This window comes from Molossus molossus, unplaced genomic scaffold (assembly GCF_014108415.1).
Source record: "Molossus molossus isolate mMolMol1 unplaced genomic scaffold, mMolMol1.p scaffold_m16_p_8, whole genome shotgun sequence".
In the NCBI taxonomy this organism is placed as follows: Eukaryota; Metazoa; Chordata; class Mammalia; order Chiroptera; family Molossidae; genus Molossus; species Molossus molossus.
In genome coordinates, this window is record NW_023425402.1 from 46,428,932 (window position 1) to 46,448,546 (window position 19,615).

Consider the following 19,615-nt stretch of genomic DNA (forward strand, 5'->3'; position numbering starts at 1 on the left):
AGTCACACTGGCCAGGGCAGGGGGAGGGGCTTAACTTTTATCTGCAGTGTAGACTCTTCCACAGAATCCCAGCATCTCAGGGTTGGAGATACCTTCAAGGTCACTTTGGCTGATCAGTTTTTTTCTCCCATTAGATGCTTGGTTTTCTTCTCTATTTTATTTATGAGGAGGGAGAACTGAGACAACTTGGGCGGGGGGGGGGAGCACAGACATCATGAGATCAAACCATTTGTGTTTAACTGTTAGAAAATGCTGAAAGTTGTCCCTGTGACGTTGAACTGAACAGAGAACGGACCGTGTGTGTATGTGAGGAGTAGACCCTGACGACACCAGATGTCACATCACGTAACACAATCGCACAACTAATTTTTAATGTCTGATTTTATTTAATTCCGTATCTATAGAAATAGTTCAAAGAACTGTTTACTCTTTCTCAGATTTACAATGATGACTAATATTTGGCTGACATCTTGTCCCTTTATCCATAAATATTTCAGGGTTTTCAAAGTAATACATTTTTGATCAAGACACAAAGTTAACATAAAAACCATCAGAATAAAATTTAAAAATATGTTAACTACAAAGAAAAATTATCTGACTTCACTTTAAACAAGAGAGGAATTCACTGGTCTGCTTAGTTCACTGTGATACTCCCAGCCCTCCCACAGCGCCCGGCACACAGCGGGGCTCGTGGGTAACTGTTAAATTCACACTCAGTGGGACGGCGTGATACGATACTGACCATATTTCTAAACAAAATATTTTAAAAATAAAGCAAAGGTAATGACAGCAAAATATTCAGTCATTTCTTTATTACCTGTAATTTATAATTCACCAGTTTCAAAAAGAGGAAAAACCTTCTGATGTAAAGAACTGACAGAAAATCACCCTCTTAAAACGAGACAAAGCAGATTACGACATAAGCAAACTGACTTCGTTGGTCCCCCTCGGGGCCACCACGAGGACCTGCTCTCCCTCACAGGTAGCGGTTCCTGATGTATTCCCGGTACACGGAGGTGTCTTCTTTCTTCAGGGGCTGCATGACACCTTGACTGGCCTGGATGTGGGCCTGGAAGATCTCTGTAGATTTTCTGTCTACTCTTGGAGGCTGCACTTCATAGATATTATCTGCTGAGAAAGCTGAGATGGGTGTTCTGTAAAGAGAAGAGAGGGCTACATGAAAGGGAGCCGTGGCCTCGAGGCATCTGCGAGCTGCTGACCTTGAACACTCGGACTTAGTAGTAACAAGGGGCTATAGTGGCCTCTGTCCCCTCGGGGAGGCTTCCTCCTCCGCCTAGAGGACAGAGCTGGGCCAGCACCTGCCCAGGGAGCTCTCCCTGAAGCGCAGGCTGGGCGGGCACCTCCCCTGTTCCCACAGCCACGGGCACACCCACACCTGGGCTCACCTGCCTCCCTCACACGACCGGAGAGACTGTAGGTGGGGGCTGTTGACATGCTCCCTGGCCACATGGCAGACAGGCACTCAATCATTTTTTTAAATATTGATTTTGTATCCTGCAAATGACTGAATTCATTTTTCAGTTCTAATAGTTATCAATGTTTTTTAAAGGCAGATTTAGTAGGAATCAGCGAAGTAGAAAATACTAATAATTCCTACCTCTCAGGCCGATGAGAGGAGTAAATGAGTTTATGTGTACTCACTCAGCATGCACAGTGCCTGGCACACTGTAAGTAAACGTGAACCATCGTTAATAACTGTAGATGCATAATTCCTTATCTGCAATTCTGAAATCCTAAAAGCTTTCATAACCTAATGTGACTCTGCTGGGGAAACCTGACCCAACGGGGACTCATTGGCGGCACATCCTAACATGAGCTGACAACACACCTCCCGCTTCGTGTTATCATTAATGCGTTTCCTGGTCAGACAGGCCTCATGCCACACTGCGGATACCAGTGCAGGCACATGTACAGCCCCAGAGCTCTGAATTCGGAAACACATCTGGCCCCAGGCTTCAGGATGAGGACCGTGGATCTGTCATGGGCAACTTCCTTCCTTTCAGAGGTGATCTGGAAAAGCAATCAAGAATCTCTCTATTCAGAAATCCCCCTCCATTCCCCCCCACCCCAGCCTGCTGCCATGCTTGAAATTGTCCTCTGTCCCTCGGGGAAGGCTGTTTCCAGAAAGGCCTTGCCCTAATGCAGCGGTGTCTGACACACCCTCTCCTCAAGGGAGGTTGAGCACCTACTAGTTATTACACTCTTAGCTGGGGGCAAGTCCTCAAGGGATGAGTCAACTAAGTAGGTGTGCTGCAGAGTGAGTAAGTGCACACTGTGGGTGGAAGGTCAAGAAGAGGCCACCCACAGGGGAGGGTGTAAGCTAAAGCGATGTTGTGAGGGATCCGTGTACAAAGACAACACCCTCGGCCACTTGGCCGGGGCAGCTCTCCACTGCAGAGCACCCAGGTCTGCAGAACCTCCTCTGCTGGGCTGGGACCTAGTTTTGCTCATGTGCACCTTTATCGGGGGACCCAGGAGGACATCCTGGATGCTAGGCTGCTAGGCTGCTAGGTTAGCGGGGACCCCTGGAGCTAACCTCAATGGTTTTTACCTCGGTAATATATTTCAACTCAAATTTGGTATATAGTTTATGAAATACTCTCATTTTCTCAAAGCACTCTGATAATTTCTAAAAAAACCTTAGACTGGATCCTCATTTAAGTAAACAACAATCAAAGGATAAAATGGTTTATTCAAAGTTTAAAAAAAACTATCTAAGGGCTAAGGTGAAAGAATCCTGAGATTCTGAACCTCAGTTTGTACACCAGCCTGGCTATAGTGATTTTCTTCAAAATACAAATGTTACAGTTATATGTCTGTGGTTGACACATTATAATGGTGAATAATTAGGATGATTAATATATGAACTCTTCTCAATATTCCCTCACAAACACAGCAACTCTGCAGTCATTCACATAATCCAAAGTGAGATGCTAGAACCCTTTAACGGTTGATAATACTCAGTCAACTCATTTTAACCTGACCTTTAAAATGCAGCGCTTTCTGAGGTTGTCATCAAAGCATCAGCCATAGCAACGCCTCCCGAACCACACCCTCCACACCTGTCCACTATCTCCTCCTTTGCACGTTCCTTTCACATATATTCTCTTATTTAATTTTTGCACCCATCTTGGAGGCAGGAAGCACAGGGATTATCTTCTTTTTTTTTTTTTTTCAGATGAGACATTTAAAGTCAATTTTTAAATAGGACTAATGGTTTCTGTCCTGTCTTTGAAGCCAGACCTTTGCCCGGAACCCTCTGTGCATTAATGAAGAACTCTCTGGCTGAAATCACACAGACATCCCACAAATGGAGCAAGACACAGTCTGGGAACTAAACCTTAATGTAGCTGAGAAGGGAAAATGCCAAGTCACCCGGTTACTGCTTTGTCCTTCAAAGGTCTCAGCTGAAAACACAGGCATGCAGGCTGAGGGGGGTGACAGGCCCAGGGCCCAGCGGCTGGCTGAGGATGTGGGGCCAGGATGACTACAAACAGGGTCATGGACCAGCCACTTCACCCACTGCTTCGGGTTCAGTAAATCAGCCAGGAGTCCTCACTCTAGTTCTCAGTAACAGCTTCACGGCCGTATTAGTCCTGGGAAACCATTACAAATACTCTCAATACGAAATGCCAAACACTGGCCTTAAATGGTTCCAGACTGAGTGGCAGGTGGGTTCAGGCCTCTACACCCTCTCACTAAAGTTTCAAAACAATGTAGGAAGTCAGCAAATGCATCAACTGCCCCTTGGTCCTTTTTATTCTTCTAGATCCAAGGTCTATTATTAAGCAACAAACTTGTAATGTTAAAATGTTTATTAATAGATTTGGGCCAGAAAGAAGCCTAAGGCATACCCATAATCAGAATGAGTTCCTCAGTCTTAAGGCCTGTTCTTCAAGTGTAGTCCCCAGACCAGCAGCATTAGCGTCACCCAGAAACGTGTTAGAAATATGAATTCTCAGGCCCACTCCAGATGTACTGAGTCAGAAACCCTGGGGGTGGGGAGCAGCAAAGGCAGGACAAGTCCTCCAGGTGAGTTTGATACCTGGTAAAGTTTAAGAATCTCTAGAGGGTCTAAGGAGACTAAAATGCTACCCAAAATCTTATTTGAGGACAATGAGCAAAACTGACTATTTTATTCATTTATTTATTTTTATCCTCACCTGAGGACATTTTTTCATTTTTTGTTCAGACAGAGTAGGAGGGAGAGAGAGAGAAACATCAACATGAAAGGGACACATTGAGTGGCTGCCACCCGCACGACGCAACCAGGGCCGGGGACAAACTGCAACTGAGGTACGCGCCCTTAGCAGGAACTGAACCCGGGTCTCTCAGGACCACAGGCCGACGCTCTAACCGCTGAGCCAAACCGGCCAGGGTAAAATGGACTTTTTTAAAGTAAGAGCTTTCTTTCTGATACTATCACTAACCCTACATGATGTATCATCATTTAACATGTAAGTGTACAGAGAAGCAGCAATGTTAGATTCACCACATACTTCCTAGTGATTACCCTGCTGGCTTTCACGTATCCAAGGTCAGGAGGAAATACAAAGCTATCAGAGACTCTCGCAGGGGGCTGCTGGCTGGCCTTTTGTCTCTGAAGGCACTGGGTAGAAATGGAAGTAAACCCACTAACATTCCCAATACTACATGAAATTGTCTTGTTATTAGCTTATATGGCAACGGTTTCTGGATGAAAAAAAACAACAACAAACCACAGTATTTAAACACTAAATGATGTGAAAATGGTAAGACTATATTTTTTTATTCATTCTAGTAAAAAGAGTTGGCTTATTACTGTACTTTCACGGTGGGGAAAAATGGATCCCCATTTCTCTGCTAACCATAAACAGAGGGAAGACTTTTTTTTCCAGCTTCTCCTTATGGCCCCCAAAGGCATAAGAACTCTTGCCCCTAAGTCAAATGCTAGCTGTATTTCTGGAGATAAAATATTACACTTACAAATTTGCAGGCTTCTTTTCATCTATAATACCTAGTTCCATCTTTAAGAAGAATTTTGTACTTCCCCTCAAAGAATGTGACAGTCTTGTTTGGAATAATGTATTTGCCAGCTCATTTATGGGCTCCTTAACCCGTATTGCTGGGTGCACTCAGACCCCGAGGATGGATGACACTTAGCCTTGAATGCAGTTCCCAATCACAGAAGAGAAGCACTTCAGGCAGAAATCCATTAGCCACAACACATATTTTTATAAAGAAAATCTTATTGGTGCCCTTTTATGCTCTTTCTTAAATGTGGTATTACTCGCTTGGTTAAAATCTGACCTTGTCTGATAATAACCATATCTCACACTTGGATGCAGAACTAATGTTTGAATCCCTTTTAAAGTTCAATTCCTGCCCTGGCCAGTTTAGCTCAGCGGTTAGAGGGTCGGCCTGCGGTCTCCAGAGAGACCCGGGTTCAGTTCCTGCTAAGGGCACGTACCTCGGTTGCAGTTTGTCCCCAGCCCTGGTTGGTCATGCAGGTGGTAGCCACTCGATGTGTCCTTTTCACGTCGATGTTTCTCTCTCTCTCCCTCCCACCCTATCTGAGCAAAAAAATGAAAAAATGTCCTCAAGTGAGGATAAAAAAAAGTTCAATTCCTGTTGAAGTTTTTTTTTACTTATACCCAATAAACACATGCAGGTTTCACAAGCAATTATTTAATTGGTCAGATTGAAATGTCTTCTGAATTTAGTGATGTCATGATGATTTGTAGTTAGTGATAGAAAAACTAGACAATATTTGTGTAATTTCAATAATGTTATATATGTGATAGTTTTCCATATGTTAAAATCTTACACTTTTCCTATCATTAGCATTTGGGCATATATCAAACCCCATCTGGCATTTCCAGAAAACTTAGTAATGGTTCCAGACACAATATATTTCCCTTCCTGTGGTCCCTTCTACTACTACCACAAACTCCAAGTTTCCTCCCAACACAGTTGTTTTCATCTGACCAAATCATTCTTCGTTGGTCATGACTGAGTCACAGAATCAAAAGAAAAGCTTAGCTGCACAAAACTTTGCAGAAGATCTTGACCAACTCCTGTATTTGCAGATGACGGTCATCATTAGCTTGTTTCTCTCATTTTGCTACTTTCTAGGAGAAAACTATAATTAGGGCACGTTCACATTGATCAGATACTCTGAGCTCAGTGGAGCAAAACCTCAGCAAATGCTCAGATAGTACTAGCCCTTGATTGTTAATCTATTTGTCTTTGTGCCAGCTTTGTAACTTCTATTAGGAAATAACCCTCATCCTCTAACTGGCAGAGGGGCCTATGATGTATACATTGCCATGAAATGATTTTTCTCTCTTCCTTGCCTTTAATATTTCTCAGGCCCTTTGCCCTTGTTTGTGGATGCCATTCGAACAGTTGTGTGTGTGACCATCCATTGCTTGTCTTTAGTCCCCTTGTTAGGTTGCTCATCTCTTCCCAACAAATTACTCACGGAGTCAAGTCTGATCGTGAATCTCTTCTACCAAGGTGATCTAGTGACAACGAGTTTGCTTCTTTGTATTAAGAAATCAAGCGAATGTTGCATATTAGTCACATTTCTTACACAAGTGTAGACACCTAAGTAGCTCTCAAACTGCACTTGTCCAGTATGGTAGCCATTAGCTACATGTGGCTATTTAAATTTATGCTTAAATTAATTAAATAAAATTTAAAATGAGTTCCTCAGCAGCACTAGCCATAGTTTAAGTGCCTGATAGCCACACACAGCTAGTGGTCACTGTCCTAGACAGTGCAGATACGGGACACTTCTATTGTCATAGAAAATTCTATTGGACTGTTTTAGAACCACGTTGCTCTTATTTTTTCCTCAGCAACTCTGGGTACTTTTATGTCTTTCTAAGCCCATTACCCTAATATAACATGCTCCTCATAGTACTTACCAGTACCCAAATCTTTATTTATGTATGTACTTACTTGGATGTGAATGTCATCTCTATCACCCCTGGATCCCCAGTGCCCAGAGCAGCACCTGACACATAGTAAATGCTCAGTAATTATTTACTGAATGAATGAAGAAGGTGTGGTGAAGAAGGACGATTTACTTCAGGTTTTGAAATGCAGACCCTGAGTTCAGTGTGACCTTGGTCTCTCTAGCCATAGGGAAGCCAGGATTTCCCATCAGAAGCCTTGCCCTCAGTTCCTGTCCTCAAATAACCTGCAGGTTTATCTTTCCAAAGGGCAAAGCTATCAAAGGGACTCAGAAACAAGGGTGAGGCAGGAGAGGTGAGCTGTTATTCCCCTTTAGAGGTGAGAGAATAGTGACTCAGAGAGATTAATAAATTTACTAAATGGGCTGAAATCAAGAGGAAAGTGTCAATCTTCAAACCACATCTAATAAAACAAAACAAAAGGCAAAAAATATAGGATCCTAGACAGCAGGCTCTGCCTACACTTGCTTTCATGCACCCTGTCACACCCATCTCAGTGCTGGAACTGGGTAATCACTCGATTGTTTTGCTGCCTTGCCCGCCCAGGGCACTTTCATCTTTGGGTAGATATATGACCCCACAGAGCAGAGGTGGCAGGCTTGAGGGACAAGCACTTAAACGTGCGCAGGCCATTAAAAACCCATGTTATTAGCCGCTGGTGACATTCTAAACATCCTAAAGTAAAGAATATGATTTCCCTTTTTACTCCTGCTACAAGACATAAATCTATACACACAATTTACATACACACAAGATGCTGTGAATCTAATACATGATCCCCAACAGAGTCCAATTGCTTCAGTCTTATTATGCCATTGACAGATAACGAATGACACAATATAGTAAACAGATCTGACTCCTTCAGGTGCAAACATTCCATATCCTTTTAACAGCTGCTGTTGTAATGGGATGGCTGGAAGTCCTCCAGCAGAGATAGTGAAAGGAAGGTTAGAAATTTCACAGGCAGGTCAAAATTCATTAAAGCAAAGATGACAATAATGCCAATCTCTAAATAAACTACCATTAAAAGGAGCAAAGAGGGTGATAAGAAAGAAGGAAAGATAAAAATCTGTGATGCTGGACCAGAAAATGTACAACCTTGCAGACCAGGAATGCATATAAGGCCCTTCAAAGGCTCAGCAATAAGGAATCTTAACTCCTTAGAGCAGAGCAAGTCTTTAAAGATTTTGACAGGGGTAGAATAGGTGGCATTTTGGTTATGGAGAGAGTATGAGGACAGCAAGACCCTTACTGGGTATGTTTCTGAGACTTATCTGCCTCCAGCCTGTCAGGGAGCCACGTCGATGGAAGGCAAACAGTCTTGTAAAAGTTGAGGATTTTATGCCTAAGCCTAAGCGTCATCAACATCACAGAACAATTATTTACAGATGAAAGTACAAATGATCTTAATATCGCTCAAAGAAATTGATGCTTTTGTAATGACTATAACTGCTAAACTCTATCTTTTGAAGACTCATTTGCCATCAGATCCACTAAATGAAAAATTAGCATTATGTGCAAGCACACATGTAATTGATATATTTATATATAATATATATTTACATCTATATACACTGATATATTTTATATATATATATATATATTCTTTTTTTTTTTTAATCCTCACCCGAGTATATTTTTCTTTTTATCTTCAGATAGAGTGGGAGGGAGAGAGAGAGAAACATCAATGTGAGAGGAACACATCGACTGGTTGCCTCCCACACAACCCCGATCAGGGCCGGGGACAAACCACAGGCAAGGTATGTGCCCGGAATCGAACCAGCGACTGGCCTGCAGGCCGACACTCTACTGCTGAGCCAAACCGGTCAGGGCCATGTATATATTCTTTAAACACAATGCTGCGGAAAGGGCAATATATATGTATTTCAACCCTCCCCACAAAGTGATATACTTCAAATGAGTCCATGTGAACTCAGTTTTACAATGTCCAACCTAATGTGCAGATACTGAAACAAAAGTATAGTTGATGAACATCTGGGGTAAGGGAGCCAATAAATCTAGATAACATATTGTAACATTTACTATCTCTTAGAGTTGGAACATCATGCTCTTAAAAGGTAACTTTATATCTTTATATATATAGATCAATACACATAAGAGCCTTGGAGGCTGTTATAAGCTTGTCAGAGGGGAAGTGGAGAGAAGGTGGTAGAGCCCTTAGGTATATAAGGGCTACTGGCTACTGAGCATCTGTCTACCCAGGCGGTGCCTCTGGGGCAGCAGAAGTACAGCTAGCCTTAGGGACATTAAAAAAAAGACTGTTTATCAGCTATACCTTTAATGCAGCTAGTGAGCGATGTGGCTAGTACACCAAGGACCTTACTCCACTCCAAACAGGGTGCTTTCCGCACTCTTGCCTCGTGGGATTTGATCACTGCTGACAGCAGTGGCCGTTGTGCTTCCCATTCTCTCCCTTCCTGAATGAGTTTTCTTTCCCTCTGCCATTGCATGTTGGGAGCAGACAGGCAGTCTTTTTGTTTATAGGTCACTCGATTAGAAGAAGCCTCATCTGGACCTGATAAAGATCGCTGCACAAAACCCAGAGGTCTGGACTCTGTGGGATGCAATAACTTAGTGGTGGGGGGCGGGGAGTGGGTTCTACTTATAACGAGAGGAGTATGTGTGGATAACTGGACAGCTACAGGGACAGGCTGACAGATAACAGATTAGATTTCTTAATAGCCACTTGAACTCCTCTCCTAGCGTGCAGAGGCTCAAAAGCAAAAAATAATAACCCAGACTCTCTTGGAATTCAGGTTCAAAATGTGATTTAGGTTCTACCCACCACTTGTACCACAGAAGGCTCAGACATGGAACTGAGTCATACGTAAAAAAGCAAGATGTATGGTATCTGTTTTGTAGACTGTGGCAAAGGTGACATGGTCCTGAGGTGGCCACCGCAGTGGCAGCTTCCTGATTGTGGCTGAGGTGGCTGGTTTTGCAGCCAGCAGCTGCTGTGATAACTTCCTGACAAAGGCAGATGCAGCAGCCACTCCAAGAGTTTGCCATATGGTTTTGGGAGTTGTTCCCGGAAGCTTGGTCTACAGTCTGTTTCTTTGGCCCTCCAGTGATTCTGCAAACTGATTCCCTCCCATCTGCAGAGCATATTACCTCTCTTGTTATAAAATGAAATGCAGTTTTCCTCTGTTCCAGCTGTGTTTTATTACAAACACCAGAGGAGTGGCCAACAGTATTTGGCTGCATTGTTTGTAGGTTATAACTTGAACATTTCAGCTGTTGTTTAATAAGAGAACACCTAAGTGGCTCTAAGCCACTGGCCGCAGGGACTGGTTCCCAGGGTCTACCCTGCCAAGAAAGGACAGGTTGCGCATCAAGGGCATAACAGCTGTTCTCACAGGCAAAGAATGGGAATCATCCTTTCCCCCTGCCTGTGTGCAGACCTCCGCTCTCCCTTGGGGTACTGGTCACCTACCAGACATTTACACAGAGACCTTTGAGAGCAATCTGTCCCTTTTGTCCTCAAATTTCCTGCAAGAACAGCAACAATGGCCTGTCATTCCTGGAAACTCAGACCAAAGGGTGACAGTAATGGTCATATGCCTTACCTGCCATTTGGCAGTGATGACATCCTCTTACATTCTTCATGCCCATTCAAGTATTTCTACCTCTCCTTGAAAACTCACAAAGGGCTGCCCACTGAGTATGCCATGTCATATCATTACATCTCTTATAACTTTCATCTTTCTTCTAATAAACTTTTTATTTTAAAACCACTTTAGATTATAGAATTACTGTGCAAAATACAGAGAGTTCTCACATATCCCATACCCAGTTTCCCCTATTATTATTTTTTCTTTTATTGATTTGAGGGAGAGAGAAAAAGTGAGGAGAGAGATAGAAACATTGATGAGAGAACATCAATTGGCCGCCTCCTGCATGCCCCCCACTGGGGATTTGGCTCACAACCTGGGCATGTGTCCTGACTGGGAATCGAACGGATGACCTCTTGGTGCATGGGTCGATGCTCAACCACTGAGCCACACCAGCTGGGCAGTTTCCCCTATTATTAACCTCTTCCACTAGCATGATATATTTGTTGCAATTAATCAACTAATACTGACACATTATTATTAACTGAAGTCCATGCTTAGTTTGGACCTAATATCCTTTTTCTGTTCCAGGATCCCATCCAGGGTACATTACATTTAGTCAGCATGTCCCCTTCAGTTCCTCTTGGCAGTGACAGTAGATCTTCCTTACTTTCAATGACCCTGGAAGTTTTGAAGAGTATATAACCTGCATCTTCTCAGAGTTGGCCTTTTCTTAACTTAATCTTTCTTTTCTTTCTTTCTTTCTTTCTTTCTTTCTTTCTTTCTTTCTTTCTTTCTTTCTTTCTTTCTTATTTACTTATTATTTATTTCTAACAATAAGAATCAGAGAAAACTATCTTTCGGAAGCAGGTATTAATAGGATCACGAGTCTTCAAAACAAAACCTAACTATCCTCAGTTTTCAGAGACTGTGGCTTTATCTCCATGTTCGTCTGTGATGGCGTGTTGGGTGTGCTGCCCAGTGGATGTTCGGACAGCAGCTGAGGGACTCTTGGGGAGAATTTGGTGGAGTTAGGGTTCCCCAGTGGAGAATTTCATGCAGCACAGATGCCCAGGCCTCAGCCCAGGTGCACTGAATCAGAACCTCTAGCAACAGGCAGGTTAAAATTCTGTAATTTGTATCCCTTTAAAAAGAAAATAATAATGCTTATTTTACTTTTAATATAAAAAATCTCTAAAGAAAATATGGCCCATACTGTCAGTATTATTAATTTACATAGAAGTATAAATGTAGAAAATTTAAAGAGTAACCAGAAGTCCAAAATGAAAACTGAATGCCTCTCCATAATCTATCTAAGCATTTTTTAGGGACACTCATTGCTCCCCGTTTTTATTGTTGTCTTTCGTTTGCATTGGGATTTGCATTTCAATAAGCTTCATATGATACTCTGGCACAACCAGAAATTTGGAACCCACTACCACAGAGGAAAGTCACGTTGGCTGTGGAGGCGCAACGGCCCTTTCACTGCTGCTGCCCATCATAAAGTTATAAAGCCCTGCTCCTCCCCCTCCTCCCCCTCCTCCCCCTCCTCCCCCTCCTCCTCCTCCTCTCCTTCCTCCCCCTCCTCCTCCCCTTCCTCCCCTTCCTCCCCCTCCTGCTCCTCCCCTTCCTCCCCCTCCTCCTCCCGCTCCTCCCCTTCCTCACCCTCCTCCCCTTCCTCTTCTGAACAAGTCAGCCCTAAAGCCATTAAATGGGGCAGAGCAAGAAGAGACAGCCCGTGACAGCATGTGGGGAATCAGAGCCCAGGCAGGGTGCAGGGGGTGTCCCGACAGAGAACAGATCCAGCTGGGGAGTTCCAGGCTGTGGGCTGAGGAGGGCGTCCATGTGTGGGGGTAGCCTGAGGAGGTATGTTAGAGCCTGAGCAAGCAGAGGTGGGTGTGAGTATCCATGTGGAGGGGGGGCCTGCAGCCCAAGGGGATGAAGGGGCGTTCATGAGAGGTGGTGTTTTGCAATGGAGTCAGAGCCTGAATGGAGGGTGTCCACGTTTGGGAAAGGGTGATGCGGTGGAGATGGGAGACTGGTTATGGATGGAGGAATTAATCAAGTAAATAAATAAATATAATAAGGGTAAAAGGAGTCCAGTTTCTCACTGGAGAAGAAAGTACTAATATGGAAATGGAGATAGAAAAAACACTGAGGTGTCAGCATGAACTTAAGAATTTAAATATATATATTTACCTATATTTATTTACATGATATTTATAAAAACATGTATATACATATATGTATACATTTACCTATACAGGTTTGCATATATTTACATGTATATGTATATGTAAATATGTGTATGTTCTATGAATGGGCCTGGGAGCAGCAGCACCCCAATAGCAAAAGGCACACCTAGTGCCCAGATCTTGGCTTTAATATCATTTTCCACTAAAAGGAACTAGGGATCCTTAGAAAAATGACTGATTTCAGGGCTAGGGCAAGCAAAGAACATGATGAAATTAGAACATCTTGTGCCAGAAATCAAGGATGTGCTCAAAAAACGATGAGAACTTGTCCTAAGAACATAAGAGCCAAGCTAAAGGTACTCTTGTAAAATTTGGGACAATTTGAACATCAAAATAAATAATGATAGTAACAAATTATTCACCATTGAATAAAACAAGAAACTAAGATCTCATACTGAAAATAAATAAGTAAATAAACTGAAAGATTGATGAAGGGATATTTCTATAGTTTCAAAGTCTCTCCCACAAAATATTCACTACTTAAAAGAGACTAAAAAAAGAGTAACTGCACAGTGGAAAAGCCCAGAGGATCCAGAAGATACCACTTTAATCAAGGGATTGAAATACAGACCATTAGTAACGGGACGAACTGAAACAGTCTGTCACCTGATAGGACATAATAAAACGAACACATCATCACTTCTGTGCTATTCCTGCCCGTGTGTATTCATTATATACCTTAAGCCAACAAGCACTTATTATGTCACAGTTTCTGGGGGTCAGGAATCTGAGAGTGGCTTAGTTGGGTGGTTCTGGTTCAAGGTCTCTCACAAGGTCAAAGTTAAACTGTCTGCCAGGACGACAGTCAACTCGAGTTTTAACTTGGGCTGAAGAATCCACATCCAAGCTCCTTCGACATGGTTGGCAGGCCTCAGTTTCTCACTGGCTGTTGGAGGGCCACTTCAATTCCTTGCCTTTGGGCCTATCTATAGGACTGCTCACAAGATGAAGCTTGCTTCCCCAAGAACAAGTAATCCAAGAGGTCACTTTTATAACCTGATCACTTCTGATATATGCTTTTGGTCACAAAAATCAGCTCTGGTACAATGTGGGAGGAGACTGCATAAGGGTGTGAACAGCAGGAGGTCGGGCCAATCTGAAGGCTGGCTACTCTACTGCCAAAGGTTCATAATCTGAAGATAATCATAGCAAACCCAAATCGAGGGCCATTATACAACCTAATTGGCCTGTATTTTTCAAAGTGTCATGGTCAGACCAGTTGGCTTCACTAGTAAATTCTACCAAACATTCAAAAAAAAATTTGATACTTGTCCTAAAACTCTTCTAAAAAATTGAAGAAGCGGCAGTACTTTCTAACACATTTTATGAGGCCAACATAACCCTGATACCAAAACCTGGCATGATAACACTGAAAAAGAAAACTAGAGACCAATATCTCTGATGAATATAGATGTAAAAATCCTAAACAAAATACTAGCAAATTTAATACAATAATATATTTAAAAAATAATACATAATAATCAAGATGGGTCCATTCCAGGGGCACAAGGATAGTTCAACATATGCAAATCGATCAATGCAATACACAACATTAACAAAATAAAGGATAAAAATCATATGATCTTACCAATAGATGCAGAAGAAGCATTTGATAAGATACAACATCCATTTATGATCAAAACACTCAATAAAACGGGTATAAAAGGAAAGTACATCAACATAATAAAGGCCATATATAACAAACCCTCAGCCAATATCATACTGAATGATGAAAAACTGAAATATTTTCTTCTAAAATCAGGAACAAGACAAGGATGCCCACTCTCACCACTCTTATTCAACATAGTTCTAGAAGTCCTAGCCAGAGCAATCAGGCAAAAGAAAGAAATAAAAGGCATCCAAATTGGGAAGGAAGAAGTAAAAGTATCACTTTTTGCAGATGACATGATTCTGTATATAGAAAACCCTAAGAATGCCACCAAAAAACTCTTAGAAAAAATAAACCAAGTTGCAGGATACAAAATCAATGTACAAAAATTCACTCTTTCCTATATACTAACAATAAAACTTCACAAGTGAAAAAACAAACAAACCTAGGAATAAAGTTAACAATGAATGTGAAGAACCTATATAATGAAAATTTCAAAGCAATATTAAAAGAGATTTAAAAAGATACATGAAATGGAAAGATATTCCATGTTCATGGATTGGAAGAATCAATATAGTTAAAATGGTCATATTACCCAAAGCAATATACAGATTTAATGCAATCTCCATCAAAATCCCAATGTCATTTTTTAAAGAAATAGAACAAAAAATCACCAGATTTGTACGAAACCACAAAAAACCCTGAATAGCCAAAGCAATCCTAAGGAAAAAAAGGACAAAGCCAGAGGTATCACACGAGCTAACTTGAAATTATACTACAAAGATACAATAATCAAAACAGTATGGTACTGCCAGAAGAATAGACACACAGACCAATGGAACAGAATTGAGAGCCTAGAAATAAAACCACAGGTGTATGGGCAAATAATTTTTGACAAAGGAGCTAAAGGCACCCAATGGAGAAAAAAATTCCTCTTCAGTAAATGATGCTAAGAGAATTGAAAAGCCATGTGTAAAAGAATAAAACTAGACTACAGTTTGTCCCCATGTACAAAAATTAAAGTGGATCAAAGACCTAAATATAATATCAGAAACAATAAAGTACATAGAAAAAAACATAGGTACTAAACTTATGGACCTTGGTCATAGAAAACATTTTGTGAATTTGGCCTCAAAGGCAAAAGAAGTAAAGGCAAAAATGAATGAATGGGACTATATCAAACTGAAAAGCTTCTGCACAGTGAAGAAACTGACAATAAGACAAAAAGGCAATCAACAGAACAGATGTTATGTGCAAACAACAGCTAAGACAAGGGGTTAATATCCAAAACATATAACTCAACACCAAACAAACAATCCATTTACAAAATGGGCAGAGGACCTGAATAGACACCACTCCCAAGAAGACATACAAATAGTTATTGGTTATATGAAAAAATGCTCAACTTTAGCTATTAGGGAAACGCAAATCAAAACTATAATGAAGACTTCCGGTCAAGATGGCGGCGTAGGTAAACGCGGTATCGCGTCCTCCCACAACCACATCCAAGTTACAACTAAACTACAGAACAACCATCATTCAAAACCGCCTGAAATCAAGCTGAATGGAAGTCCTACAACTATGGAATTAAAGCAGCAGCTACATCGAGACTGGTAGGAGGGGCGGAGGCACGAGGGGCAGCGGGGAGACGGGCTGGTCCCACACCCACGTGTGGCGGATAAAAATCAGGAGGACACCTCGGCTGGGAAGGTCCTTCCTGAGGACTGAGGGGTCCCCGTCCCACACCAGGTGCCCCGCTCAGGGTTCCAGTGCTAGGAAGAGAAGTCCCCATCACTTCTGGCTGGAAAAATCAGTAGGAACTGAGGCTCAGGGAGGCTGAAGCGGCTGGAGCCCCAGGCAGCTCCTTAAAGGGCCCGCACGGACTTATCGGACTCTCTCCCTCTAAGCTCGGAAGGGAGGCAGCTCGAGGGGCACCAGAGACATACAGGAAAGAACTGAGCTGTTTGGCACTGGAGCAAGGGCTGGACAGGGGGCTTTCTCCGGGACAAACGTGTTGTAAGAGGGCTTTGTTCCTTTGGTGAGCCCTTCCCGGGGGCGACAGATAGTCTCCATATCTGGGACTCCAGCAACCTGGCTCACACTGGTAGCCCCGCCCTGCTGACTCCCTGAGGCCCCGCCCCGCCCACCCAACTTTCAAGCCCACCCAACTTTCAAGCCCACCCAACTTTCAAGTCCACCCAAGCTGTTGCCACTTGCTTAACCATAGGATTGGCCTGTCTTGGATCCTTCTTCAGGTTTTTCCTAAATTCTTTCAAACGAGCAGCATCTGGTCTCAGCGAGCCCCATATCTCTCATTAAGTAATACACGGAAACACAGGGAGGCAGCCAAAGTGAGGAGACAAAGAAACAGGTCCCAAATGAAAGAGCAGAACAAAACCCCAATAAAAGAACTAAGCGAAATGGAGATAAGCAACCTAACAGATGCTGAGTTCAAAATACTGCTTATAAGGATGCTCAATGAACTTAGTGAGAACCTCAGTGAACTTAGGGAGGGCCTCAAGAGCATAAAAAAGGACCAGTCAGAAATCATGGATACACAGTTAAAATTGAAGGAGGCATTAACTGAAATAAAGAATAATTTACACAGCTTCAATAATAGAGTATGTAAATCCAAGGAGCAAACCATCGATTTGGAATATAAGGAAGCAAAAAGTGCCCAATCAGAACAGCAAAAAAAAAAGAATCCAAAAAAATGAGGATAGTATAAGGAGCCTCTGGGACAACTTCCAGCGTGCCAACATTCGCATCTTGGGGGTGCCAGAGGAGAAGAGCGAGACCAAGAAATTGAAAACCTGTTTGAAACAATAATGGCAGAAAACTTTCCTAACTTGGTGAAGGAAACAGACATACAAGTCCAGGAAGCACAGAGAGTCCCAAACAAGATGAACCCCAAGAGGCCCACACCAAGACACATCATCATCAAAATGCAAAAGGTTCAAGACAAAGAGAGAATCTTAAAAGCAGCAAGAGAAAGGCAGCTAGTTACCTACAAGGGAGTTCCCATTAGGCTGTCAGCTGATTTCTCAAAATAAACTTTGCAGGCCAGAAGGGAGTGGCAAGAAGTATTCAGAGTAATGAAAAGCAAGAACCTACAACCAAGATTACTCTATCCTGCAAAGCTGTCATTTAGAATCGATGGCCATATAAAGACTTTCCCAGACAAGAAAAAGAAAAGTTAAAGGAGTTCATCACCACCAAACCATTATATGAAATGATGAAGGGTCTTTTTGAAGAAAAAGATAAAATATATGAACAAACAAAATGGCAATGAATACATATCTATCAACAATGGAATCTACAAACAAATTGAACAGGTAGAACAGAAACATTCTCATAGATACAGAGAACATTTTGTTGTTTGCCAGTTGGGAGGGGGGTTGGAGGAATGGGTGAAAAAGGTGAAAGGATTAAGAAGTACAAATGCATTGCTAGACTGACAAACCTCAAAGGGAAAGGGGTTGGGGAGGAGTGGGAAGAAATAACCAAAGAACTTATATGCATAACCAATGGACACAGACAATAGTGGGGGAAAAGGTGGGAGGGGGGCGGGAGTGGGGAGGAAGGGGTCAATGGGGGGAAAAATGTGGAACATCTGTAATACATTTTACATCCAACAATAAAAATAAAAAATAAAAAAAAAACTATAATGAGACACAGCCTCCTCACTGTTAGGATGGCTATTATCAACAAGACAGGTAATAACAAGTGTTGAAGAGGTTGTGGAGAAAAAGGAATCCTCATTCACTGCTGGTGGGAATGTAAACTGATACAGCAACTATGGAAAGCAGTATGTCAGTTTCTCAAAAAGCTAAAAATAGAGTTACCATATGACCCAGCAATCCCTCTTCTGGGTATCTACCCAAAAATCTCAAAAACATTTATTCCCAAAGATACATGCACCCCCATGTTCAATGCAGCATTATTCACCGTGACCAAGACATGGAGACAACCAAAGTGTCCTTTGATAGATGATTGGACAAAGAAAATATGAAACATATATACTATGCACTACTACTCAGCCGTAAGAAAAGATGAAATACTGCCACTTGTGACAACGTGGATGGACCTTGAGAATATTATGCTAAGCAAAATAAGTCAGTCAGAAAAAGCTAAAAACAAAATAATTTCACTTACACGTGAAATATAAAACCGAAACTCAGAGACAGAGCTAGATAACAGTGTGGTGGTTACCAGGGGGAAGGAGGTGGAAGGTGGTAGAGGGTAAAGGGGGCCAAATATATGGTTATGGAAGATGATTTGACTTTGGGTGGTGGGCACACAATGAAATGAACAGATCGTGTATCATAGTAATGTATGCTTGAAACCTGTATGACCTTGTTAGCCAATGTCACCCCAATACATTTCATTGTTAAAAGTGTCATAGTCATGAAAATCAAAGAAGAGTGGGGCACTGTTCCAGAATGAAGGAGACTACAGGGACATGACATTTAAATGCAATGTGAGCCTGGCCGGGGTGGCTCAGTGGCTGAGTGCATCAGCCCATGCACCAAGAAGTCGCTGGTTCGATTCCCGGTCAGGGCACATGCCCAGGTTGTGGGCCAAATCCCCAGTGAGGGGCATTCAGGAAGCGGCCAATGGATGTTCTCTCACTGATGTTTATATCTCTCTCTCCCTCCCCCTTCTTCTCTAAAAATCAATAAAGAAAAAAGAATTAAAAAATAAATGCAACGTGAGATGTTAGACTAGAGTTGTGGGGGATTAAAGATATTATTGAAATAACTGGCAAAAACTTGAATGGAGTTTCAATAGCTTCATCAGAGGATTAGCTAGTAGCTATGTATTGATGTTAATGTTCTGATTTTACTAGAGTGTATTGTGATTTTGTAGGAAAATGTTCTTATTTACAGGTAATACCTACTCAAATGTTAGGGAGAGATAGGATATGAGGTCTGCAACTTAGTCTCAAATGGTTTGGTTGGGAGGAATGGTTTTTCTTTAATTACAACTTTTAGATAAGTTTGAGATTGTTTCCAAATTAAAAATGTATATAAATTATAAAGACCTATGAGAGAAGTTTAAAATTGTCTAAGTTAAAGTAGAAAAATCTTAGTTCTATTAGGTAGAATTATGTAACTGCTGTTTTTATAGGTCAAAAATGTGTGTATATTGGTAATTTCATATGGTTCAACTTAATACAGAAAATCCCAACAAACGAAT

General features: G+C 41.9%; 1 protein-coding gene across 5 annotated transcripts in view; it reads right to left on the reverse strand.

The window, feature by feature from the left end:
• Window positions 1–792: 792 nt before the first annotated feature.
• FIG4 (FIG4 phosphoinositide 5-phosphatase) overlaps window positions 793–19,615 on the reverse strand; it is a 118,104-nt gene continuing 99,281 nt past the window's right edge. For 4 of the 5 annotated variants that reach the window (XM_036248236.1, XM_036248237.1, XM_036248239.1 and 1 more), the window contains 2 exons: window positions 981–1,154; window positions 870–891 (listed from right to left, as the gene is read on the reverse strand). In XM_036248236.1, coding sequence (XP_036104129.1) covers window positions 885–891; window positions 981–1,154 — 181 coding nt within the window. In that variant the 3' untranslated portion in view covers window positions 870–884. Of the gene's footprint in view, window positions 1,155–19,615 lie in introns of all 5 variants that reach the window. The other variant, XM_036248238.1, reaches the window with a different exon arrangement.